Source organism: Pithys albifrons, chromosome 3 (genome assembly GCF_047495875.1).
Source record: "Pithys albifrons albifrons isolate INPA30051 chromosome 3, PitAlb_v1, whole genome shotgun sequence".
Classification (NCBI taxonomy): Eukaryota; Metazoa; Chordata; class Aves; order Passeriformes; family Thamnophilidae; genus Pithys; species Pithys albifrons.
Genome location: NC_092460.1, coordinates 95925475 through 95949438, shown reverse-complemented (window position 1 = coordinate 95949438; position 23964 = coordinate 95925475). Strand labels below are relative to the sequence as shown.

The following is a 23964-nucleotide window of genomic DNA, read 5'->3' as shown; positions in this document are numbered from 1 at the left end:
GCACAGCTCAGCCCAGACCCAGGGAAATGCTTGCAGGCTGATACCTTGTAAATTCTACTCATAAAATGTGAGAAATCTGGAAAATCAGCTTCTAAAATAGAATTTTAAGGACTCTATCAAAAGACACAATACATGTTAAACAGTTATGTGCATACAGTCACAGCTGTTTTTAAGTAAGCTCCTTGTATTTGGATTTAATTCCAGGTCCTGATTTGATGATCAGTTTGGAGCTGATCAGGTCTGGAAGTGCACTGGAGACACTGGAGTGCCTGTGCCTGCTGGCAGCAAAGCCTCTGATTTAGTCCCCTAACTCGGGTGTCCCAGAAGAATTGCAGTTTTTTAGTGTTTTACATCCTCTGAAACTGCAGCCCAAAACTCTTAACTATAAACATATCTCAGTTAGCCCAGACTATCATTTCCTCTGATGTCTGAGGAATCCTGCCTGTCACCCCGCATCAGAGCTCAGCCCATGCCCGATGCGACGACGCTAGAGGTCTCAATGTCGCTGAGAAAAAGCTGCTTTTAGCAATAATCCCAGCCACGCGTGTGTGACAGTGTGACAGGCCGACGCCGTGCCCGGCTCAGACGGCGTTGCCGGCGGGGTGGGCACCGTGTCAGGGCCTGGGGCTCTCGCCGGGGCTGCGCGGTGCCCATCACCTGCCCCTGGGCTGCGCGACCCCTCTGTTTGGGTGTCCCTTGCTTCGCTGGGTGCACCGAGGGCTGTGCTGGGCAAGGGTGGTCCTTGCCAAGGGCTGCGTTTCTGCATCCCAGGAGTGTGTGTTTGCGTGCGAGGCAGGTGGGCATCACCGCCCCCGCGCATCCCTGCGCAGCCCCGCGCAGCGCCGGGCCAGGCAGCACGGCCGCTTGGGGTGTAGCTTTTCAGTTCCACCCCCCCACCCCCCCCGCTTTCCCTTTTTTTTTTCCCTCTCGCTGCTTTCCCTCCCCTCCCGTTTGACGTGCGCGGTTTTGGTGCAATGCGAATTATCTTCATTCAGTCAGGAGGGGCAGCGCCAGGCAGCAGAGCAGCGGCGGGGCTGCCTACTCCTTCTCCCTCCTCCTCCTCTTCTTCCTCCTCTTCCTCTTCCTCCTTCTCCCATTGCCATAACAACCGCGCACAGCCGCTGTGCCCGCGGGGCCGCATCGCTCCCGCACCTCACCGCACCGCGCCCGGGAGCTGGGCATCCCGCGCAGGGGGTGGGGGAAGAGAAACGGTGACCTCCCTTCCCCTAAAAAAAAAGAAAGAAAGAAAAAAGAGAAAACAAAACAACAAAAAAAAGAGGGACTTTTCCGCGGGGTGTGTCAGTCAGGGAGCAAAGTGACCCCAGGACGCGGGTGCGCGCAAGGAGGGAGGGAGGGACGGGGCAGCCCCGCCAGCGGTTCCACGGAGCGAGAGAGGGGAGCGGAGGAGGGGAGGAGAGAGGTGGGGGAAGAGAAAGTTGGGAGGAAATAGCCCAGGAAAAGTGACACTCGCGGAGCCCGCCGGAGCGCGGAGGAAATAAAAGCGGCGGCGGGCAGGAAGTGTGAGGAGGAGGAGGAAGGGGAGAAGGAGGAGGAGGAAAAAAAACTAGAAGAAGAAGAAGAAACAGCAGCAGCTGCTGCCGCTGCCGCCGCGGCAGAAGAGAAAGCAAAAGCCGCCCGAGGGCTCGGAGCCGCCGGCGCGGCATCCGCGGGACTGCGCGGCCATGGCCCGGGAAAACGGGGACGGCGGCGGCTCCTGGAAGAAACAGGCAGAGGACATCAAGAAGATCTTCGAGTTCAAGGAGACGCTGGGGACGTAAGTGGCGGGTTCGGGGCTGCGGGGGCCGGGAGGCTGCGGGCGCTGTCCCTTCCTCCGGGGGTGCTCGGGTGGGTCCGTGTCCCCGGTGCGCATCTCTGTGTGCGGGGCTGCTCCGCGCCCCGCGCATCCCTCCGAGCAAGAAGTCGGGGCGACCTGGAAACGCGGGGGAAAATAGAACTGAGAGGCAGGAGCTGGGCTAGCGTCGCCCCTCGCTCCCCCCGCCCCACACAAAAAAAGAGGTAAAAAAGGGGAAACCCCAAGTGTTTTAAAATATTCATATAATGAGGAGACGGGGAAAGGCTTTTTCTTGATAGTGCAACTGTAAATAAATGCGGGCTGACTTGCACGCTTCCCCTAAAGCCGATGGCTGCAGCTATTCGTGGACAGACGAGCAGAAATAATCGGAGTGGATTGGATGTGTTTTAGCTACGATGCTTAACTGTTGTTGGGCTTTATTTGTTTTATTTATAGTGGCGGGGCATAAAGATTAGTAAAACGTTAAAGGGTTGGGGTTTTTTTCAGAAGGCTGAGAATAAACACGCACAGATGGTGCAAGGGAGCGGGGTGCAGGCTGGTGCTTTTTTGGCTGAGCAAAGAGTTTTATTTTTGTTAAAAGTAATTTTTGCATACAGGATATTATAGAGGTAGAGAGCCGGGAGTGCTGAAGGGAGTCAGCGTACGGGCTGCTGTGTATATATGGGTGTATATACGTTGTAATTAAGCTTGGATTGTATTGGGAGTGCTCCTCCTTGCTTTGTTCTCACTACTTTAATTGCTACTTTAAGCGTGTCTCAAAACGACACATTGTTAATCCCAAGTAGTGATTTTCCTACGCTGCGTGCCACTTCCAAAACACAGTTTAACAAGTTTTGACTGTAATATTTCAGTTTCTTTCTGCTTCCAAGGGAGGGCTCTCTATAAACAGAGTATTCCTGGTTCGTGGACTCGCTGGTTTCTTTTGAACAGGCTGCGAGTAAGAATCAGGCTGGTCTTTAATATGGAGGTGGGTCACGCAGCTCAGCCGTGATGAGCTGATAGCAAAGCCCTCAGAAAAACACTGACTTAGCAAATCAAATTAGTGTCTGTCCAGGTCTCTGAAGAAGCAAAGTGCAGCGTAAGAGCCAAGTGTTGTGGTGTATTCTCGTCACCTTCATTGAGTTTTGCTGTCAGAATTTCATGCTGGGAGAGACATACCCTGCTTGTCACCTTAGCCGTGCAGTTTCCTTCCTGAGCAAAGAGGTGTTGGGGAACAAAGTTTCAAAGCACTGAGGGTCACTGGAGCAGCGGGACAGTTCTCTGTGGTTCCCGTTGCACGACTCTCTGTCACCTCTCTGGTCGTTGTGTTGAAGCCACCTGAGAGGGTTAATTTGTGCTGCTGAACAGATCCAGGAAGAATTAATGCCGTGGCCTTGGTCTGTATCCCACTGAAGTCAATGGGAGCAGGTGTAGGTCCCATGGAAGGTAGAGCTGGTCAGAGTTAATAGTTATGTGTATTAGCATGGCTGTTGCAAATTAAATTCATTAAAAATGGCCAATTAGTGCCTCAAAGTATTAACCACTGAGCCTCACAGTTTGGTTAGTAAATCCTTTCTGATGCGAGTAGAAGCAGTGAAGTTTTTAAACTTAACAGTCAATAAAAAGTTTTAGAAAATTAAAACAAGTGTTACAAACCTGGGCCCGTATAAAGTAAACAGAGCTGTTTTCTTTTCCAGACATAGTATTAATGTCTGCATTAATCATCAATGTATGTGCACATAACAGCCTACATGTGGGTTGCCTTCTGGTTGTGCATTCCTGAGCTTCCAAGGAAGGGCTGATAATTAGAAGATTTGAATCTGAGTTTTGGTTCTGTCCTTGGCCGCCCACCAGCACAACACCTGCAGTTCCTACCAGCTCTGATGTGACTTACAAGGGTGTGAAACTTAAAAAATTTAGGCCGTTGCTGAGCAAATCATTAAAGTGCCTGTTCCATTCCCGCTGAAGGCAGTGAAGCTCACTGGCTTGGCAGCAGACACACAGGGGCTGGGAGTCGAAGTGATAGGACACTTCTCAGTTATCGCTAAGCAAGGATTTAAATAGGAATTAAGGAAAAGTAGAAATAGCTTTAAAGTCTTTGGACCAAAATGTCTTCCTCTGGCATTATTTAGGAGCAGGGATAAAATCTGCTTTAGTCCCTCATACACTGTAATGCTGAACTGTGTTGGACAGCCATCACTTCATCTCACTGTCTCATAGATTTTTCTTTAGCACGGAGTGTAAAACTTGGCATGTCAGATGAAATGCACTGGGTTAGTGTAGTAGCTGTATTTTGCATTTCTCTGCCATTCCATTTCAGGATGCCAAAGTGCTAAAAGCACTTTTAACAGAAAACCAGCCCTTTTTCATGCAGCAGTCTTAATTGTCTGTGGTAAAATTTGTTAGAGAAAAAAATGCACTAAAGCCTAGAATTGAGGAAGAAAGTGAAAAGGAAACTTTAAAAGCATATTTTAGTTCAAGTGCATTGATTTGAGAATGTTAGATCTATGTGTATACTCTATTAATGATTTGCTCTCTGAAAAGAGCCTTTCATCTGAATGAAAGCTCTTCAGCAAATCTTTAACATGGGAGACTTAAAATTGCTGGAATTGTTAAAAAGATCTGAAGTCAGTTAATCATTTTATCATTTGGGTTTCAAGGAACCTCTAATGAGTACCCAGCTCTCCCTTCCAGAGCTGGTATTAATTATTTACATGTCCCTGTAAATCATGTCCAGTCACACTGATTCTGAAATTGAATTGGACGTCAGTTCCAGCTGTAAGAAAGTAGCTCTTTTCCACCCAAAGAGTGGTTTCCTCTGGTGGCTCAGGGCTGTGTTGTTTGCTCTGCTCTGTGCTATTGGGCAACAGTGTTTTTCTAAAGAAGTACCAGCAATGCAGCGCTGGCTCAGATGTACCCAGACCTGTACTTACCCTGTTCTGTATTTATGCAGATATTAAAGCATGTGCAATCTTAATTTGGGGCTGCAACCTCTTGGGTACTAGAATGTCAACAAAATATTTTGGTAATATTAATATGCAATTAATATACTTAATATTTTATTACATTGGGCTGTTGCAGGCCATGTAGGACTGCAGTAACACAACAGTGAACCACGCTGTCTACATGCAGGTTCATTGAGTTCCCCATCTTGAAACTGGGCCTGTTCACTACTGAGTCATTGAAAGTGAAATTACATATCCTGAAAAAGTGGCTAGGAAGAAACAAACAAACTAAATCAAGGATAGAATAAAATCATAGCAGTAGGCCAGATCTTCAGCTGATGCAATTTTCAGTTCCTTCCAAGTCAAGACAGGTATGCTTGAGGAAAGAAGAAGGTCTGACTAATTGTTTATCTTTTTAATTTTCCACAAATTAACCTATTGTAGCTCTACTCAATTTCCCCTGGAGGAGGAATTGAGAGGAAAACTGAGGGCCTGCCTGAAGAAAGGGATTTCTGCCCCAGCCCTTGGGAGATGTGAAGCTTCGTAATAGCAGGAAGCTGATAACAAGATGAGTGATCACAGAAATAAGAAATACAATCTTTTTTCTCCATATTTAATTGAAATTGCGTCTAAGACATTTTAAAACTAGGATTTTGACATCCAAGGAGTAATAAGAAACACCATGCTGTTCTCTTGTGAAAAAGAAAACTCTTCTATCGTTTGATCTGCCTAATTAGATATGCCCTGCATTTCTAAGGTATCTGTCATTAAGCCTTATTGACATCAGAGTTATGATGAAGTTATAATATTTAGAAAGGCTCAGACTTAGTAACTATGGAAATACCAGTGCTGTACTTAAAAATGATGTGGTGGATTCCTTCAAGCTTAGTAATGCTAACACAGGGAGTTGCACGGATATAGCCATAACATAGTACGAGCTGTGTGGGAAGACAAACAAGTTTCCAGTACTTTCCTAAAATACAATATAGAGAAAACTTACAGGTGGTTCTGTTTTCTCGGGGACTCTGTGGTAATTTTTGGTTCATCTCTGTCACTTCCATAGTCTTATGCCATTTAATGGGCTCCTGGCACTCTCCATGGCTCTTCCACACACCCGTGCGTGCTTGTTCATGCTGTGAAATGAAGTCACTGCGTGTCCTCCTCGCACGTCTATTTTCTTTCTCACACACCCACATGCACACACACATCGTCACAAACTCTTGACGTGCTGTCTGCTGTGTTTCTGTCCTCTCATGTCCTTCATGGGACCTTCCCCCATGTGCAGGCTGTCACTGACTCCCACTGGTGAGAGGATGCCGGTGGTGAGGACACGTCCTGGTGGAGGTGCCCCAGCGGAGGGTGCTGTGTAGAGGGGAGGTGCTGGGAGGTGCCAGTGGGCTCAGGATCTGTTTGTCTCTGGTCAAAGGTCTTGCTTTCTCATCAACTGGGTGCCACAAGCACTTGTGTTGGATTCAACACAACAAATCATCCCTGTTGAGCCATTTAACTTGAGGCATCGTGCAAGTTACTCAATGGTTGTTCCCTTCTGGATTTGGAAATTCTCAAGAGGTAAAGAAACATGTTGATATTCCTGCTTCCCCTGGCTCCATATCCCTGTGACGATTGAAGAGTTTGTCTGATTTTCCTGTTTCTGCTGACATTACCAGAAATTTCTGCCTGTCTTTTATGACACCTCAGTAAGGCAGCAGTGGCTCTGTCAGACTGTTTCGTATTTTCCTCAGTTCAGTATTTTGCCTTTTTTTTAATCTATTTTTGAAAAAAATTGCATTAAAGAAGCATTTCACATAAAAAAAATCTTTTGTGAGAAAGTACAGGATCTCAGAGGTCTGAAGTTAAGGTGCATGTTTTCAGGGGGAAGGTTGATGAACCACTGCAGCAAACCATGAAGGCAAGTGGTTCCATCTCCTCTGGGATGATATTCTAGGAGCTCTGAAGGCTCTCAGGATTCATGAAGGAGTCTCCAGGAGAGAGCCTCTTGTCCTTGTTTACAGAGGAAGATATTTCATGGTCATTTCTGACTTTAAAATCTTTAACTGTGGGAGTCTCCCCATCAAACCCATGTGGGGTCAGGGATACCCTGTGCCAAGAGGTGCACGGTGCCTATAGCGCCTCTCCAGCATCTGTGGGAGGAGGGAAAGCTGAGGACCAGGTATTAATGTTTAACCTAATGTGTGAAACAACTCAGATGTTTCAGTTTGTGCATGCTATATAGGGTAAGCAGAAAAATATTGTTAGGACTCCCTTAAGGTGACACATTTTGTTTTAAACTCAGTAGTCCTGTTTGCTATCCTTAAAAACAATGTTATGCTTAAAAACAATGGTATATTTAAAAACAACAAGTCCCTACTATTTTCAGTGTGAATTGTAGTATCTTGTAATGTAGACTGTTGGTGTCCGTTGAACAGTTACAGAAAATAACAGGTTTGAGCGTTCAGTTGGAATTGAAACGGAAAAAGAGGAAGAGCAAGATGGCCAATAGTTTTAAAGTCTGATGGTGAGGACTGGGAGAAAAATTGGGAGCCATTAGTGGAAATGGATTTTTGACAGCTTTCCAAGTGTGGTTCAGGGGTGCATTTTGGACAGTGCTTGTTTGGGGCAACAGTGTAGCATAAAGGTCAATTTTCTTTCATCATCTGAATTTAAGATTCCAAAATACTCAACAATCAAAAGCTTTCAGGTAAATCCATCATTTTGGAGACACAGAGTTGCTGTATTGTCAGCTCACATATGTGTTCATGCTTCCTTCAGGAGCATGTTTTTCTGCTAGTTTTGTTCCCTGACCTCTTTTTTCCCTGCCTTGTCTCTCCGTGGCTGTTCTTGTTCAAGTACATCTGTGTCCTGTCTGAGTTCCTGCTGCCAGGGGATACCTGCTCTCCTGTGCAGCCAGAAGTGTGTTTGACCAGCAAGGTGACTGTAAGATATTTGGGTTGGTATACACTAGTCAGGGGATTTTTCCCACTTATTTTTTGCACAAGACTTAGGAAAATGTGATCCTTTCCTAGGCTGACACTCAGTATTAGTACTCAGGACCTCAGTACAAGCCCTATGGAGTCCACAGCTCCTGTTGGGGTGGATGTAAGTGAGGGCAAAGCATGCATGAAAATATGGGTACTTTTGGGCAGCTGCAGAGGTACAGCAAAGGACACCCAAAAGCTCACAACAAGCAAAACCCAAAGGGTCTGAAGACCTGGTGGAGGGGCAGTGGACAGAGCTGAACTCAAGTCTTTGAAGGCCTGTAGTAAATCCTTTAACCAAAAGTCTCTTCTTCCCATCACAGCCACAACACAGTGGGTGTGAGAGCCCTCACCGCCACTCCCACCATCTGGAGCAGCCTGTCTGCTTCCTTCGCCCTCCATCTGCTTTCACACAGGAGCTGAAATATCTCCTGATGTATGTTTTCCTCCCTTTTTCTCTCCCTACCTTAGTTACTGACCTCAATTATTTTTGTTGTCCTTCACACACAGTTCTCCTGGCTATGTGTGGAATATTAGTTGGGGTTATTTAATCCTTTCAAGCATCCAAGGATACAATTAATATTGAATAAAGCTGTATTGTTTTGGTTTGCTTGACAATAATAAGCAACTCATAACAGGATTCTGAATTTATTGCCAGTAATGGTGTTCACTTAACCAGTGACTCACAGTTTATATTCGTGATTACTTAATAGGACCTAATTTTCTATTCATTTTAGACAGCATGAAAACAAGTTGCAACTGAATGGGTCCTGTTAGTAAACAGGTAATGAGTGAAAGGAGGAGTAAAAAATTCCTTGGGGCAGCGATCTGTCATTTTAATTTGGAATTCAAACCACCTTGCATTTCAGTGCTTCTCTGTAAATAATAATTAACAACAATAACAATAATTTGCAAACATATGTGTGTGATTGGGCTGTTGTTGAATGACAAATAGCTTAGCAATCAGACTTTCTCATTTCTCTACTGTTCCTTAAAACCTTTCTATCAAATCTTAACACTGATATGGCTTTTTATTATCTGACTTGGCAGTTCCTATAATTTTCCTCTGAATGTTGTGCCAATCATTTTTGAAAAAGAAAACTATAAATAACAGATTGTTAATAAACTTTTGAAGGCCCTTCACTGATGTTTTCATGTTGAAAGCAGCGTATTGAGTTTTGTGCCAGAATTACTCACCAAACAGATTGTATGAGGTTAAATTAAAATAATACTCTGTAACAGAATTTTTTGGCTGACTTAAAAAGCCTTTTTTTTCTTTCTTCTAGCACTGGATGTGCTAAGAAAAAGCTACTGGGAAGCTCTGTTTTGGATCTGATCTGTATGTGGGACAGCTGAACACACGGCGGGGGATCCTCTGTAACAATAGATTGCTGATTTTGTTTGATCTTTACCTGAGCAATATCATGTGTCACAGTTAAAATATTAGTAGTTTTGGACAACTGGACTATGTAACACAGTTCTTAAAATACCTTTTTCAAAAGAAAATGGAAAGAAGTCCATGACAGAAAACATACTAGCTTAGATGATTGAGGATTTATTTTTGTTTTGATTTTCTTATATCCCAAACTGGAGATAAACCAAACAGTTTCTAGTTACAGTTTCCAGGAGGAACGAAAAGGAGGTGCTTTTAGTGATGCAAATGAACATGAGTGTTTACCACAAGCAGCAATAAGGTGAAACACTGTGGCATCTCCACCCGAGACCCTTTGCCTGTGTACTTCTTGTGCAGTGGACTCTTCTCTTTGTCCTGCTCTCAATGCTCTCCCAAATTTAGGTTGTGTATTTGAAGGTATGTTCTTTCAAGCCTGAGCACACAAGAGCTGGGAGTTCCATCTCATGCTCAGTTGCCAGAGTCCAGAAGATCTAGAAGTTTAATCCATGGCTGATGGGAGTAGAGTGAGGTCAGGATCCATGGAATTTCTGTGGTCTGAAAGCCCTTAACCTCCCTGTTTGTTTGGTGAGGGCTGGTGTGGCAGTTTGGAGATTAAGGAGAGTAGGAAATCCCTGTTCATCAGTGCTGGGCTGTGAAGGTTTGCAGGTCTTTCTAGGAGCTTCAATGAAAAGATTTGTGAAGGCTGAGAAGCCCTGTGTGTCTCTGAGGGTTGGACACTAGGAAGTAAAATAGGAAGGGTCTAAAATACTTGGGGGGAGGGATGGGGGAGCGGTTGTTGGTGTGTTTTTTGGTTTGGTTTGGTTTGGTTTTTTGTTTGTGTTTTTACTGTTCCTTTTATTGGCCTCAATGAGACTGGGCACTGTTGAGCTAGGAATACTGCAAACACCAGAGTAAAAGACTGTTTGTACCCTGGAGAACTTATAAACTAAATAAATAAGACAAAAGTGCTTACGCTGTTTTCTTAAAAATGAGAAAGTGTGTCACTTGTACACCTGAAGCTGAGCCTGAATCTGAAGTCCAACCTTATCCAGGAGACTGTCCTGCTTCTTTTAGTAGCAGGCACTGTGTCAGCACCAATGTCTTCAAAATATATTTATTTATATGTGATTCACCCAGAGTCATCACATATAATTTGTTTTTACTAGTTAAGGTCTGAAGATGCAAAGCACTGTCTGTGTGCTGTTGGTAACAGCGTGGGGGCTTTATTGCTGTGTTGTTTCAGCTGCTCAGAGGAATCCAGGACTGCCCACGGCTATAAAGAGCTGGAACAGACCAGGCAGTTCTTGGGGTGATGTGGGATCACTCCCAGCAGGATCCCATCATCCCATCCCAGCTTAAATAATTTGAAGCACCTGAATTCAAGCAGGCATCACTTTTCCATATAAACTCATCAGCTGTGACCCTGCTACCCACTGTGATGGGTAAGGGCAGAAATGAGGGAAATGATTGGATGAAAAACTGTGAATAAAACAAAATTACATGGAAAATACAAACAACACAGAAGGGAGCTGAGGGGGTGAGGGGAGAGGAGAGCACTTAGAGTATTTGCAGCCACATGGAAAACTCCTCTGGGGAAGGCACAGGTTGCTATCAAATTCAGCCATAGTTGAGAGAAACTGCCAGAGCACCCCTGAGTAGTCCTTCACTGTTCTATTGAGTTGGCTTGGAGATTCCCTCCCACTGCTCACTCTGTCTTCTCATGCCTCTCAGCATAAGTAGATCAGCACAATGTGCCCAGCCATGAAGGCTGCAGTGTTTTGGAAATTCCAGGCATAGCAGAGTGCTTGGTGTGCACTGTCAGTGGCACCAGGTACTGTGAGCACATTAAGGTTGTTTCATGCTCCCTGCCCTGTTTTCTGGCATAACACCTGAGCAAATTCAAAGGCCTTCTCTTCAGGACTTTTTGTAGCTGGGACCTGAGATAACTTAAAGACTACCCAAAGCTCTGGGATCAGCATTAGTCTTACACCTCTGCTTTAATGGCATGTAGTGCCACAGGGGGGTAATTAATTTGTTCAAGAGGCGTAACATTTTTTGAGGGGAAAATCTGACACTGTTAAGCTTTTTCATGGGCTGCTGATGAACATCATAAAAACACCACCTCCTCTGAGTGCAAGCCATGGTGTTTTGAGACACCTTCTCTAGCATAATTGCATAGCAACCTGAATATTGCAAAGCAAACAAGCTCTGCCTCCCAACATAAAATGCTCCCAAATGTAAAAAAACACCACAAACCAGAAAAAAAACCCTTATCTTCCTTAGGGAGAGATGAGAGGGACAAACAACATGCAGCTTTTTAGCCAAGTTGCTTGATGCACCATTAGAAGATGTTGAGATAAAAACATTTATGGAGAAGAAAAACAGTGTCACTCCTTTTGGCCTAATGACCCAGGCACTGGAGCGTGAGAGAAATAACTCACATGGAAGGGAAACATCTCATGTCACAGGTTTGACTTGAGCTTATGCTTTTTAAGAACAGATGGCTATTTATTTAAACACTGAAGGAGAATGTACCAAGAAATGAGCTGAGAAAAACAGTTCTCAAAAGCACATGGGCATAGGACATACAGGTCCTGCAAGCTGCTCTTGGGCACATTGAGGTGTATCTGGAGTAGTTTTACTGACTAATTTTCCTGTCCATAGCCATGCAATTTATGTCATAGACATAAATCTTGTGCTCTTAAGAGAGAGACTCTGAAAAAAAACTCCTGCAGAGCTTTGTAGGCAAGTACATTGAATGAGCTCTCTGATGAATCTCATATTTTTAATGGAAAGCAGTGAAAGTGATTCAGGGATTCCTGAGTGACAGCTGAGATGATTTGTGTCCACAAAGCAAACGTGTGCCCTGCAGGCACTGCAGAAAGGGAACATAACGAGTGCTAAAGCTGAGAATATGCTCATTCTGCAGGTGAGTGGGGCTGCTTGGGGGGAAAGACACAAGAAGGGGTCTGGGGCAAGGCAGAGCAATGGGATTCAGCTGTAGCTCAATGCCTAGGTGGACTCCTCTAAATGGGATGCTTTGAGCTTAATTGGCTCTACAGGCTGCTGAGTCCCCCTCCGTGTTCGTGAGCTGCAAAACTTCATGGTTGTGGGTTCTCTGGACAGGAGAGCTTGTGCATTGCACCAGGGAACACTTTCATCATTTCCCATCGGTGATCACTACAATGTGCAGCAGCTTCAGTGCTGGTGTTTGCACTGGAGATGGTGTGGTGTTGTGACATCTTTATCTTGCATTGCTCTGTGGTTGTGAGGAAGGTGGAGGAGCCTTTTACATACATGTAAGTCTAGTGTCTATATGTATATATATATATATACAGTATTATATATACCCACACATTGAAAATACTATTCATAAAGTAATATATAGTGTTGGTTTCTTGCCACACAGCATGTTGTTTGGCTTAATTAATAAACGCACAGAGAATGACCTGAAACATTTGGTAAAAAATGTTTAAGAGCATTGTGAACACTGTTAATTCATTTTTTAGTTTGCATTTCTCTTGATATTTGAGTTGCATTTAGGGGAAGGCAGGAGAGTAATGCCTGCCTGTGTCATCTAAGCTTCATTATCCCTAATGAAGGGTCTAACCCAGAATTCAGCATGAGGATATCCCCAGCAATGAGGAGGATGCAAAGTGGCTTTAGCAGACTTCTAGATGCCTTTGTTTATGCTCTGACATCTTGAGAGGTGTTTTTCTGTTGTCTCCTTCCGTCTACTGAGGTAAGACCTCAGTCCAGCCAATGACTGTTTTTACCCTTGATCACCATTCATTTGCTCTCAGTGATGAAAGTGGGATAGTGACTTTTTCCCAACCTGTCATCTTTAATGGAGATGACTTTGGTAGTGCTGAAATATGCAGTGTTTGACCTTGCTCAGGTTGTGACTGGAGCCCATGGGATGCTCTCAGGGGCAGTCTTGGCCCTGTGATGATCCTGGTTCCCCATGGCCCTTTGCCTCCACTTTGGAGACACTCCTGGGAGGCCCTCTGAAATATGGGAAGGAAAATGCTCAGTTTGCCTGAGATTTAAACAGGAACTGTGTGGTGCCCCTGTGTTCAATTAGCTAATGAGATTGAACCAAAACAAATAAAAAGTAACAGAACGATGGCCCTTCCCTCTCCTCCTGTCCTTCATCTCCATGTTACCTTTGCTACATGAAATGCCTGCTTTTTATCTCCTGTGTAAATCCTGGATGAACCCCTTTGGTAGGGTGCAGTGCCAGAGTCACATCCTGCAGGTGTGCACAGCTGGAAGACAGCAAAGCATCTTCCTTTGGGTCAGACAAGGGCTTTATTTGTTTAGTTAAAGCACCCTTTGCATGGACAAATGAAGGTGGTGCAGAGCAGATGAAGTTTGAACTATTTTTGGGTGCAAGCTCGATAGCAGCAAGTGGAGGGTGAATTAACTAATGTTGTGCTTGGTATTTGGAAGTCTGTCTTGAGTAGTCTGTGAGGGACTCTCCTTCAAAATAGGATGGTTGAAGTATCTTCACTGTCCACATTTGACATCACCACTGCCTGCAGGGGGATGGCAACTGCTTGTTGCCTTCTGCTGCTGTACAGGGGTGGCTTGCAAAGTTGTGCTGATTAAAGACCCACCTGCTGATGTCATTGTGGTGGTGAGTACGTTACTTTCTGCAATCCAGTCCCTTTGCTGCTATTATTTAAGCAACAACCCTTGGGGCGTAACAGGGCTTAGGTATTTTGGTGCTTTAACACCAAGGCAAAATATGGAATATAGGGAGATTGATTAAAAAAATACTAGTTTTGGCTTTGGAATGTGCCTGTAAAATGTCTTCCTAGACACCTCCTTGTTTGTTGGCTTTGTCTTCTGAGCAGATCTCCCTAAAGCCAGAGGGTAGCACACAAAAGCACACCAGGTCTGTTTCTCTTCTTCTTTTCTCCTAAATGATTTGTAGCATCTCAAAGTTACTGTAAAATTCTGCATTTGATGGCACAGCTTGGCAGTTTTCCTTTGGGAGTCAGGAAAAGCCCATCCTACACAGCAGCAGCTGGAATAGCAGCATTTCATGCTCCTTACTCAGGTTTCAAACGTCAAGATAAAGTCACAAGGCTGTGAAGGAGCAGGTTGCATTTCCAGAAGAGAAGAGGAAGGGGCTGGGCATGTCCCTCAGGGTGGTTCACATCTTCTGCCAGCCCAGTTGTTTTCAGGGGTGTGCTGTGTATTTATTTAATGCAATGATACAAGTTAAAAATAGCTCTCCAAAGAGGAGGTGGGGGAAGGGAAAAAATACAAAGTACAAGAAGTTTTATTTCTTTTCATTCCAAAGACACTATAAATCAGCAGGTAAGTCAGTTGCAGGCTTTTTTTCCCTTCTGTCTTGTGTCTTTAGAAAATCATCAGCCACCACACTGAAGTGGTTTGCAAGAGCCACTTCACCAGGAACAATTCCTGTCTGAGAACAATAAAAAATTAGTAGATGCCAGGTTGAATTTGTGTGTCAGTGGGTACTGAATTTGACTTAAGGGCTGTAAGCAGAACCAATCATCATTTCTTAATGAGATATGTGAGAACAAAGAATCACAATGCTTGAATGATATGTCACGTTTCTATCAAGCTGCTTAAGCAATTACTCAGTTTGTTCAACAGTTTGACAGGTAACATGACAAAAATCAATTTACAAAGCAGATGAAATGTAAATATGCAGTGCTTTCCCCCCCTCACCCAAGGAATGTCATTGTTAAAGCCTTATGGTTTTTTATCCTTGCAATCCCCATCCAGTTGTCTGTTTTCAGTGGTGCTGCTTGGATGAAGTGCTGCGTGGCCCACAGTGACATTATTTACCAGATCATTAGTCTTTAATCCATCTCTGGTCTAACGAGACTGTCATCTGGGCCTCAGTAAAAATGAACAATGCATTGCTCTGGTGCACAGTGTGAGTACATTTTTCACTCAGTGCTAAGGCTGATTTTTCCAAGGTCCGTAAGGAAACCCTTCCCTCAGCCCTTATTAACACTTAATGTAAATATTTCTGAATATTTCATTCATTTGGCAGCTAATGTAGGAGAAGCTTGGTATAAGTTCCCTAGGAGCTGAATAACAGCCCTTGTACACCAAGTTGATGCCACCCTCTATTTTATACCAGAGCTTTCATTGTGCTGCACCAGGCTGTGGTCCCGTCCCAGTGGTAGCAGTGGGTGGTTTCTGCAGCAAGCCACCAATAAAAACAATTTATAGTGACTGTCACAGTGGGCACTGAATGCCATCTTCAGCAGCAGGTGCTCCCTGCTCTTACCCTTTCCTTCCATAAATGGGGTCCGCATACTTCGAATGAAGCTGTGGCACAAGAGAGATCATTTTCCCCTCTGCTATGAAATGTTTCCACCTCTCATCTTCTCTGTGGAGACCCCACCAATGTAGGACTTTTGTCCCCTGCACAAATAACTCTGGGATTCCCTTGGTCCATTTGTGTTTTATATAGTTACAAGATGCCATGGATGTACCTGGCTGTGTTTCTCGTTATGCTTCTTGTATCTCACTGGGTTCTCAGAGATGTCATAACAACTTTAAGGGAACTGTGAGCACTTTTCTTTTTATTTCAGTCAAGGTGACAGGGTTCCAAGAAGCCTTTGAAATATACCAGAGGAACGCGTTAGGGAAGAGAATAGTATTTCTTAACTTATCAGTGCCATATGACTCCTATTGCTATAATTTTTGAGCAAATCACAGTTCTTACAGAATCTGTGATACTGAAAACTCGTATGCTTATATTTTTGCTACATTTATGCATGACATATGGACTTCTAGTATCTGGTTACTCAGTGTCTGCTCAGCATCTTGTATTTTATGGTGACTGTTGAAGAAACTGAATATGTATGGTATTTCTTTATCTATTATTGGTGTTGCTGTAGCGTTTATCTTGTGGCTTGCTGGCTAACTGTCAAATGTGTAATGGCTTCATTAAGAAACAGATGTACAGGTCTACACTTTGTTTTTGTAGCTGCACTTTTGACATATTGTAAATGTCCTTAATTGATTTTGTTCAGGATAATACCATCTGCTGGCATCTGTTTCTGCTGTGGCTCTTGCTGAATACTTGTGTCTATCATGGTCCATAAGGACAAATTACAGAGTGTCAGCAAGGTATTATGCTGATTTTCTTTCTTTTTTCTGAAGTAAATTAGAGTGGTTTGAGCATTGGATGACCGTATATCTACATAATTTAATATCTAGATTAATACAGTTTATACAAAAAATGGTGTTTCAGGCAAGAATCAAGCCCTCTGTCTATGCTGGTCTCTCTTAATATATTATTGGTGTAGCTGCAAAAGTATCAGAACTTACAGGGAGAAAAGGAGTCTTTGGGTTTAAACTTGGCTCCCCCTTGATCATGGAGGGATGTGGAATAAACTTTTAGATCTTCTTGAAGGCTTTACACGAAACTCTGTCTAACAGTCAAAATACATAACCTTTAGACATCACTTACTGTATCTGTAAGGCTGATGGTTTTCTTTTGTTCAGCTTTTAACACAGACAAGTGTGTTGTGATATGAAGATTTTGGTGACAAAAGCAATACTGGACATGCACTAGATGACAATTCTGCCCAGAATGCAACTAAGAAATGTGTGCTGTCTCCTCAGAGTCCAAAACAAAATTCTTCTTTCTATGTAGCCCACTGTCCTGTTGGATTTAGCTCTCCATTTTCCACTCAGTCCTTTTTACTGGGTAGAATCAGTATTTATAGCAGATTTTATTGCAGTTTCTGTGTCTCAACTGTGAAATGCAATAGAAATTCCATTTCCTGGCACTCCCTGTCTCTGGTCATGACAAGTGCAGGCAAGCATCAAAAAGTACATAGGTCAGGATTTCTCTGTAGTGGCCTAACTATGCTCCCAGTAAAACCAGAGAGAGTTGGCCTTTGATGTCAATGAGACAGCATTTATCCAATTTGGAGATGCATATGAAGCCTTTACTTCTCTCCACATCTCTCACACGCAGTAGTGACAGGGAGGAGAAGTGGGGTCAGGTAGGGAAATGAGAGCCCTCCAGATACCACTGGAGACAGGGAGATGGGTGTGCTTAGTGTTTCAGTAAGAGTGCGTCACTGGTCTGAAATACTTGTGTCTCAGGGGGATGGATTGTCCTTGAGCTGCTTTTGTGTTTGTGGTGCTTCATATGGGCAGGATTCAGGTGGAAACAATTATGAAGAGCCTTCCTGGCCATTCATGTGTAGTATTAGAGCTCACATGAAAGTAATGGCAAAAGTACAAGTTCTCCTTTTGTTTGGCCAGGCCCTTTCTGTGATCCACTGTCCTTGCTGTTCCGCCAGTACTGACAGCCCCAATATTGGTACTCCCATAGTGGTACCCACTCAGACTTTGTAAAGTCATGAGCTTTGGAGATCGTGTGGACTAATGGCAGAGATATTTATTGGGTTGAAGATCACTAGATAACAATTTGGAAGACTTGGGTTTTGTTTCTGACTGTGCCAGTGGGCTTTTTTTATGACCTTGGGGAAGCTGCAGCACCTCACTGGCCTGGTTTCCCCATCTGTCAAACAGTTCCTGACCTACTTTGTAACTCACTTTGAGATCTAACTAATTAAAGCTATGCCATGTGAGATGTTCAGAATGCACCGTGCAAGGTGTTGTTTTTGTCATAGCAATGTGGTAAGAATCTCCCCTGTTGTATCCAAGTATCTTGGGAACTCAGCTGCAATGCTTGTGTTTTGCAGATGATGCTTTGTGTGCAACACAAACCCAGACTCTGATCCCTTTCCTAAAAATACCAGTCACTCCAAAAAGGGGTGGACAGCCCCACCTCAGAAACACTACAAATGGGACAAGAGAGTAAACCCTGAAATGCATTTTGTTTTCTGAAACTGTTGTCATCTTTCATTGTGCTGGGAATCCCAGCAAGGCAGAAGGACCTTCCAGAAATGTCTCAGAGCTCTCAGCACCAGTGGGCTGATGGGTTTTCTAGTACAGGTTTATCAGTGGATGGACATTAGGGAGACAACTGTAAGAAACTGTAAAGCTGCAAGGCAGTTTCCCCTCCTATGCAATCCAGGTTATAAGTGGGAGTCAGAAAATAGCAGCTGTTTTAGCATCACAGTGTCAACAGAGTGGGATTTGCAGAGCAGTGGATAAGGATTTGTGCTGCCCTGAAGAGGCCTCCAGTGATAAGACAATGTGGTCTTCCATTGAAGACACATCTGTAGCATTAGTGATGTTAATGATATTTTTAATATCTAACAGTGTTTGTGCCTTTTGAAAATCAGTTCAGTAACTGAAGTCAGCACAGAGGTAGCTACAGTGCCCCTGAAGCTTTTTGAAACACCTTCAAAAATACAGTAAAAGCCATTGGAGGAATGTCCTCATTTCCATGTCTTCATGGAGAAAAGGTGGTACCTGTGAGATGCAAGAATAATAGAGTTGTGTTTCTAGTCACTGCAGTGTTATTGTTTTAAAAACCCTTTTTGTAGGCAGAGTGCATTCAGGTTTTTTTTCTGATTCTGGAAAAAAAGGTAAAGTTCATGCATAAATTGGCAAACAGGCTTTCATTTAAGCTGCATGATTTAGATCTGCTGGTGCAGGCTGCTGCTGTAGAGCATTTGGCATTCATCAGAAGAAATCTCCAAGTCTAAACAGTTTTATTATGCAAAGTTATAGAGTTGGAAGGTAAAACACTCTGTCTTTTTCCACTTTGAAGAACAGGGCCAGCTGATGGATATCCCATCAAATGTCCCCTAAATGTGCAGGGAAGATGAACAGCTGTAGGTCTCACTTCAACCTACAGCTGCTCTAAGCAAGGAGCCCTGAGGGAAAAGGCTGCTTAGCTGGGCTGTGGATAGGAGAGGAGCTGTGCTCCAGAAACCATGTGGGTATTCTCAATCAATGTGTTAGAAAACCATTGGCATCTTTGTGAATGAGGGTCCCAATATCTGGAGATTTCCACTGCGATTTTATCAACTCATCTTTATGCTTCTCACAAGACACTTTTACTAACAAATTGCATTTTTACGTGGATGGAGCTTTTCCTGGAGTGAATTTTACCTAGGGACTTAGGGAAACTCATTGTTCACTAAAACACTTATTTATACTTTACCTTCTCCAGCATGTGATTACTTTGCTTATTCCTAATGCCTTGTGTGCTTATCCTCAAGCACAACCTAAAGTCCTGTTAGAGGTGTGAAGTCAGAGGGACTTAAGCAGGAGCCAAGATACAGAGCCCTTAATGTCTTTTTGTTAGGCATGGACTGCTGAAAGGTGACCAAGAAGGGCGCTCCTGAGTGACTGTCCTTTGTATTTCTCTACATGTCTACGTGATACAAGGGACCAGGTTTGCTGATCTCAGCCAGAGCTCATCACAGCAGCCAGGAAGCTCAACATGAGCCAACAGTGTGCCCAGGTGGCCAAGAAGGCCAGTGGGATCCTGTCCTGGATCAAAAATAGCGTGGCCAGCAGGGCCAGGGCAATGACCCTTCCCCTGTACTCTGCATTGGTGAGGCCACACTTTGAGTGTTGTGTTCAGTTCTGGGCCCCTCAGCTCAGGAAAGATATTGAAGGGCTGGAGCGGGGCCAGAGAAGAGCAACGAGGCTGGAGAAGGGACTGGAGCACAAGTGCTGTGGGGAGAGGCTGAGGGAGCTGGGGGTGTTTAGCCTGGAGAAGAGGAGGCTCAGAGGTGACCTCAGCACTGTCTAGAACTACCTGAAGGGAAGTTCTAGCCAGGTGGGGGTTGGTCTCTTCTCCCAGGCCCTCAGCAATAGAACAAGGGGGCATGGGCTTAAGCTCTACCAGGGGAAATTCAAGTTGGAAATCAGAAAAAAAATTCTTTGCAGAGAGAGTAATCAGGCATTGGAATGGGCTGCCCAGAGAGGTGGTGGATTCCCCATCCCTGGAGGTTTTTAAACTGAGATTGGCCATGGCACTGAGTGCCATGATCTGGTAAAGGGACTGGGGTTGGACCAGGGATTGGACTTGATGATCTTGGAGATCTTTTCCAACCCAATCGTTTCTATGATTCTATAAAAGCTCCTGGTGGGAATTCTTGGCCCTTGGTGTTCTTCACCCACTCAGCACCAACCACAACAAGCATGAATCAGAGCCCTGCTAAGCTGTTTGGTAAAACATCACCAGAGAAGTTCCTTGGCAGGGTGAGAGGGAAAAACCTATTTAGCTTAGCACACTGTTGATGCACCATAAAAACTGCAGTAAAGGAACACCAACCTTCATGAAATGCCCTTTGAAATGCAGTAAGAAAACTCAGTATAGTAATAGGTTCCTATTTATTCAAGCAAACCTTTAAAATAAATTCTGAGTGCTCAGAAAAGTAATTTTCTCCATCACAGACAAAGGAATTGTGTTGGGTTCTATTCTGGATCGCTTTAGTTTTTCTGGGAAAAGCACTGTAGGAGAAAGAATAACTCAAGGCAGGAAGTTGAGCCTTGAACAAAACCCAGTTTCTTACATGCAATTTGGGTCTATTCTCCTCTGAGGCTGTGCTTTGAGGTGAACAGTATAAAACTTGGCAGTCTTTGAAAGTCTTGAGGGATACAAGAAAGGACACATTATCACTTCACCTTGTGCGTTGCAGGATCTGCAGAGACTGGCAGAAGTACTGCTGTTTCCCAGGAATTCCTGGTGCTTTCAAGAGGCAGTAAAGAGTCTGGGTGGGATTCACTGCACCTACGAGGGTTGGGTGCATTTGCCTAAATTTAGGCTTTCACTGTCATTTGGGATGTCCCGAATGATCCTGAAACTGCCACGTGGAGCTGGTAGGAATGACAGTGGATATGCTGGAGATGGGCACCCTGTGCTGAGAGCTGGGTGTGGATATAGAATAGCAGAGAGGGTCTTAAATGGCATTAAATGACATACAGTTGCGGTGCATGTAGAAGGAGGGCAGGAGCATCCCTGGACAGTGGCATTTGTGTCCTGAGAGGATGGAAGAGCAGAGTCCTGCATGACTGAGGGGGCTGGTGGAAACACCTCCTCATCTGAAACCAGTCCAAGATTGACACAGACCAAGGGTTGTTGCATCAGTGCAGGGGAGCTGACCTACTGGTTTGAGAAGGACTGAGCTGTTTGTGATACAAACACTGCCATAAGTTTTTCTTGCTGGTTCATGGTCTTACAGGTGGTAGAAAACAATAAGTCTGGTGCTCAGTTACCGTTGATTAATTCCCCTGAAATTAGGCCAAAGGTACCTCAAACTGGGCTGATCAACCACTTTGAAAATGCAGTTATGTGACTTATCTGCCTTTACCCATGAGACAGCTGGTTATGTTTGTGGTCCTGCAGCCCACCGCTGGTAGGCAATTAAAGTCAGGGCAGTTTACCTTGTGCACTGTTGGGTCCCAGGGACGGGATGGGTATAGCAGCTTCTTCTTCCTCTGTTGGATCCCATCCTTTTCCTTGTTGCTTCATTTGCCAGATTTTCCATTATCTCTGGAAACTTAAAGTTACCTTGGTCAGTCTTCTGAGGCTGGTGATGGCATTGTTCTCCCTCCCTGGTTTTGGCACAAATAAGACATTCTTTTGATATTGGTCACTTACAAATAAGCTCTTGCAAAAAAAAAAAAAGAAGTAATACCACACACATCCCCACTTGCACCACTTGGGCTGTTTTTCTCAAAAACTTCCATTGTGAGAATTTCATAGCAGGTTTCTAACCTGGTTGGGAACACATGTGATCCACTTTTTTTTCTCTGCAAAAGCAGCATCCACCGTAATTAAACATTAACTACCTTTGCTGGAAAATAGCTGTCATCATTACTCTTTGCAGTTGCTAGATTTTTGTGTGTGTGTGGATACTGATTATAAGCTTTTAAAGCACTTGCCTACTCTTTATCTCAGGTGGTATTTACACTGAAAGGTGATTTAAATCCTGTAATTTTACGTCAGTGTGGCCACTCTGCTTGAAATTACTTCTGGGTCTTTAGGAAAAAAAACAGGATTTTTTTTTTGCTTCTGTTAAAGGAGGAGCCTGTTTTCTGCCTTCAGATGGTAAAATCAGCAAGAGCAGAGGCTCAGCTGGCCGAGCACAACTTCAGCTGGGAGGTTCTTTAGGGAAATGTGGGTTGTGGGTGGGGAATGGAAACTCCAGCTGGGCTTTCTTCAGCCCCATTTTCTCTGAACCTCCCTCCAGCTGGCAAAATCTCCCTCCCTCTGTGGTGAGAGAATGGTCAAGCACAGGAGCAGTGGCTGGTTTTGGTGGCCTGGTGCCCCATTGGCCTTGAGGTTGTGTTATTGTTGTCCTTTCATTGCATGAAGCTTTGCTGCACCAGGATTGTGCTGTGTGGGGTTTGTGGGTGGTTGGGGGCCAGAGGGTGAGAACACACAAGAATTGGAAAAACAAACCTCAAAGCCCCGAATTCTATCCAAACAGAACTGGAGGGGAGAATGGGGCAGGTATGAGTCATGGCAGGGGGGGCTGCATTTAAAATGCTTCTTGGGTGGCTTTAGAGGAAAATCACTGCACAGAATGGTTTTGTTTTCTAAAAAAAAAAAAAAATAAGGTGAAAGCAAAAGAAAAAAATGGGGAGAAAAGAGGAAAAAGAAAAAAGAAACAAACAAAAAAACTAAAAGAAAGGCATTTGATTGTTCTTGGATGACAGAAAAGTGAGAAGCACTGATCAGCGTCATTTCCAGGGCTGTGCAAGCTCTGACTGTGTCTTCAGATGGTTTCCAGGGCTGGCCAGTGTCCAGCTGGCTTGGGGCAAGGTTGAAAGATCTCCTGCCTGTCTCTGAAATGCTGTGTAAATGCACCTCACACCAGTCTGGTTAAACTCCTTACTTTAGAGCTTAGTCCACTCCTTCAACAAGAAAAACACTAATTTTGAAATATTAGAGGAGAGGTTTTGCTGTGCCACAGTGTTTGAACCCTGTAGCAGAGGTTGTGGTCATGGATCCATGGCCCCTTCTCCACGTAGTGCAAAGTTGCCATCCCTGTGGGGAGGTTTAATTCCTGTAACGTGGGGCAGGGGAGCAGGGACAGCTCAGTCATGTCTGTCTTGGAGCAATAGCAGCTGAAACAAAGAAATGAAATTGTTTTCCAGATTCAGCAGTAATGGCTGAGCACTTTTTATACCTTCTGCTCCTTGGTCTGAGTAGGAAAATTTCCTTTAACTCTGGGAAACTTGCACCATGCAAGTGTCGGACTGAGTATCCTGGGGAATTTATGATGGCCAAGTCCAAAGGAAATGCTGGTGGTGGAATGAAGTTGCTGAAGCTTCTTTAACATTTAATGAGATGGACTTGAAGAGACAAACTGTTTTTGCAGAGATGATGGAATTGGAGGCTGCAGAATCCAGCCTGCTCCCAAGTCTGAAGTTAGTGAGCAGTGTGGGAAGAAGATGGGATCTGTGGGTATCTGCTGTGTGTCAGTCTTTAGAGAAACACTAATTGAACAATTTCCACTCTCCCTCAGTGCTTGCCTTGTGCCATACTCTGTTCCCTGCACAACCATGCTGAGCTGGTGTGGGTTGGGGTTGATGTGCCCCGTGTCTCCCCTCGAGGGAAAAGGCAATCCCTTCCCTCCATGCAGTCAGAGAGGTGCTGCCTTTCAAGGGGCTGGATTTGTAACCTAATTGGCAACAGCAGGGATTGAATGATCTTCTCAGAGAAGGCACTTCATGCACTGTGTGGCTGCAATGCTGGGAGCAGCTGTGATCCTGATCATGAGACCACCCAGCTCCACTACCTGTGCTGAGAAGTCAGGTCTGGTTCATCAGGATCTGGCTCTAGGCTCTGTTTAGTTAATCCTTTCTTCAAAGCAGATTAAATTGATTGCTTTGGGGAAAAAAAAGTGAAATCTCCTTTACATCTTTGGGGTTTTTTTGGTAGCCAGCCGAAAAAAAAAAAAGAGAAATAGG

General features: G+C 44.3%; 1 protein-coding gene across 2 annotated transcripts in view; it reads left to right on the top strand.

Moving 5' to 3' along the window:
• Positions 1 to 971: 971 nt before the first annotated feature.
• The window catches only part of CAMK1D (calcium/calmodulin dependent protein kinase ID), a 221546-nt gene continuing 198553 nt past the window's right edge, over positions 972 to 23964 (top strand). The window contains exon 1 of one of the 2 annotated variants that reach the window (XM_071552800.1): positions 972 to 1774. In XM_071552800.1, coding sequence (XP_071408901.1) covers positions 1683 to 1774 — 92 coding nt within the window. In that variant the 5' untranslated portion in view covers positions 972 to 1682. The remainder of the gene's footprint in view (positions 1775 to 23964) is intronic. The other variant, XM_071552799.1, reaches the window with a different exon arrangement.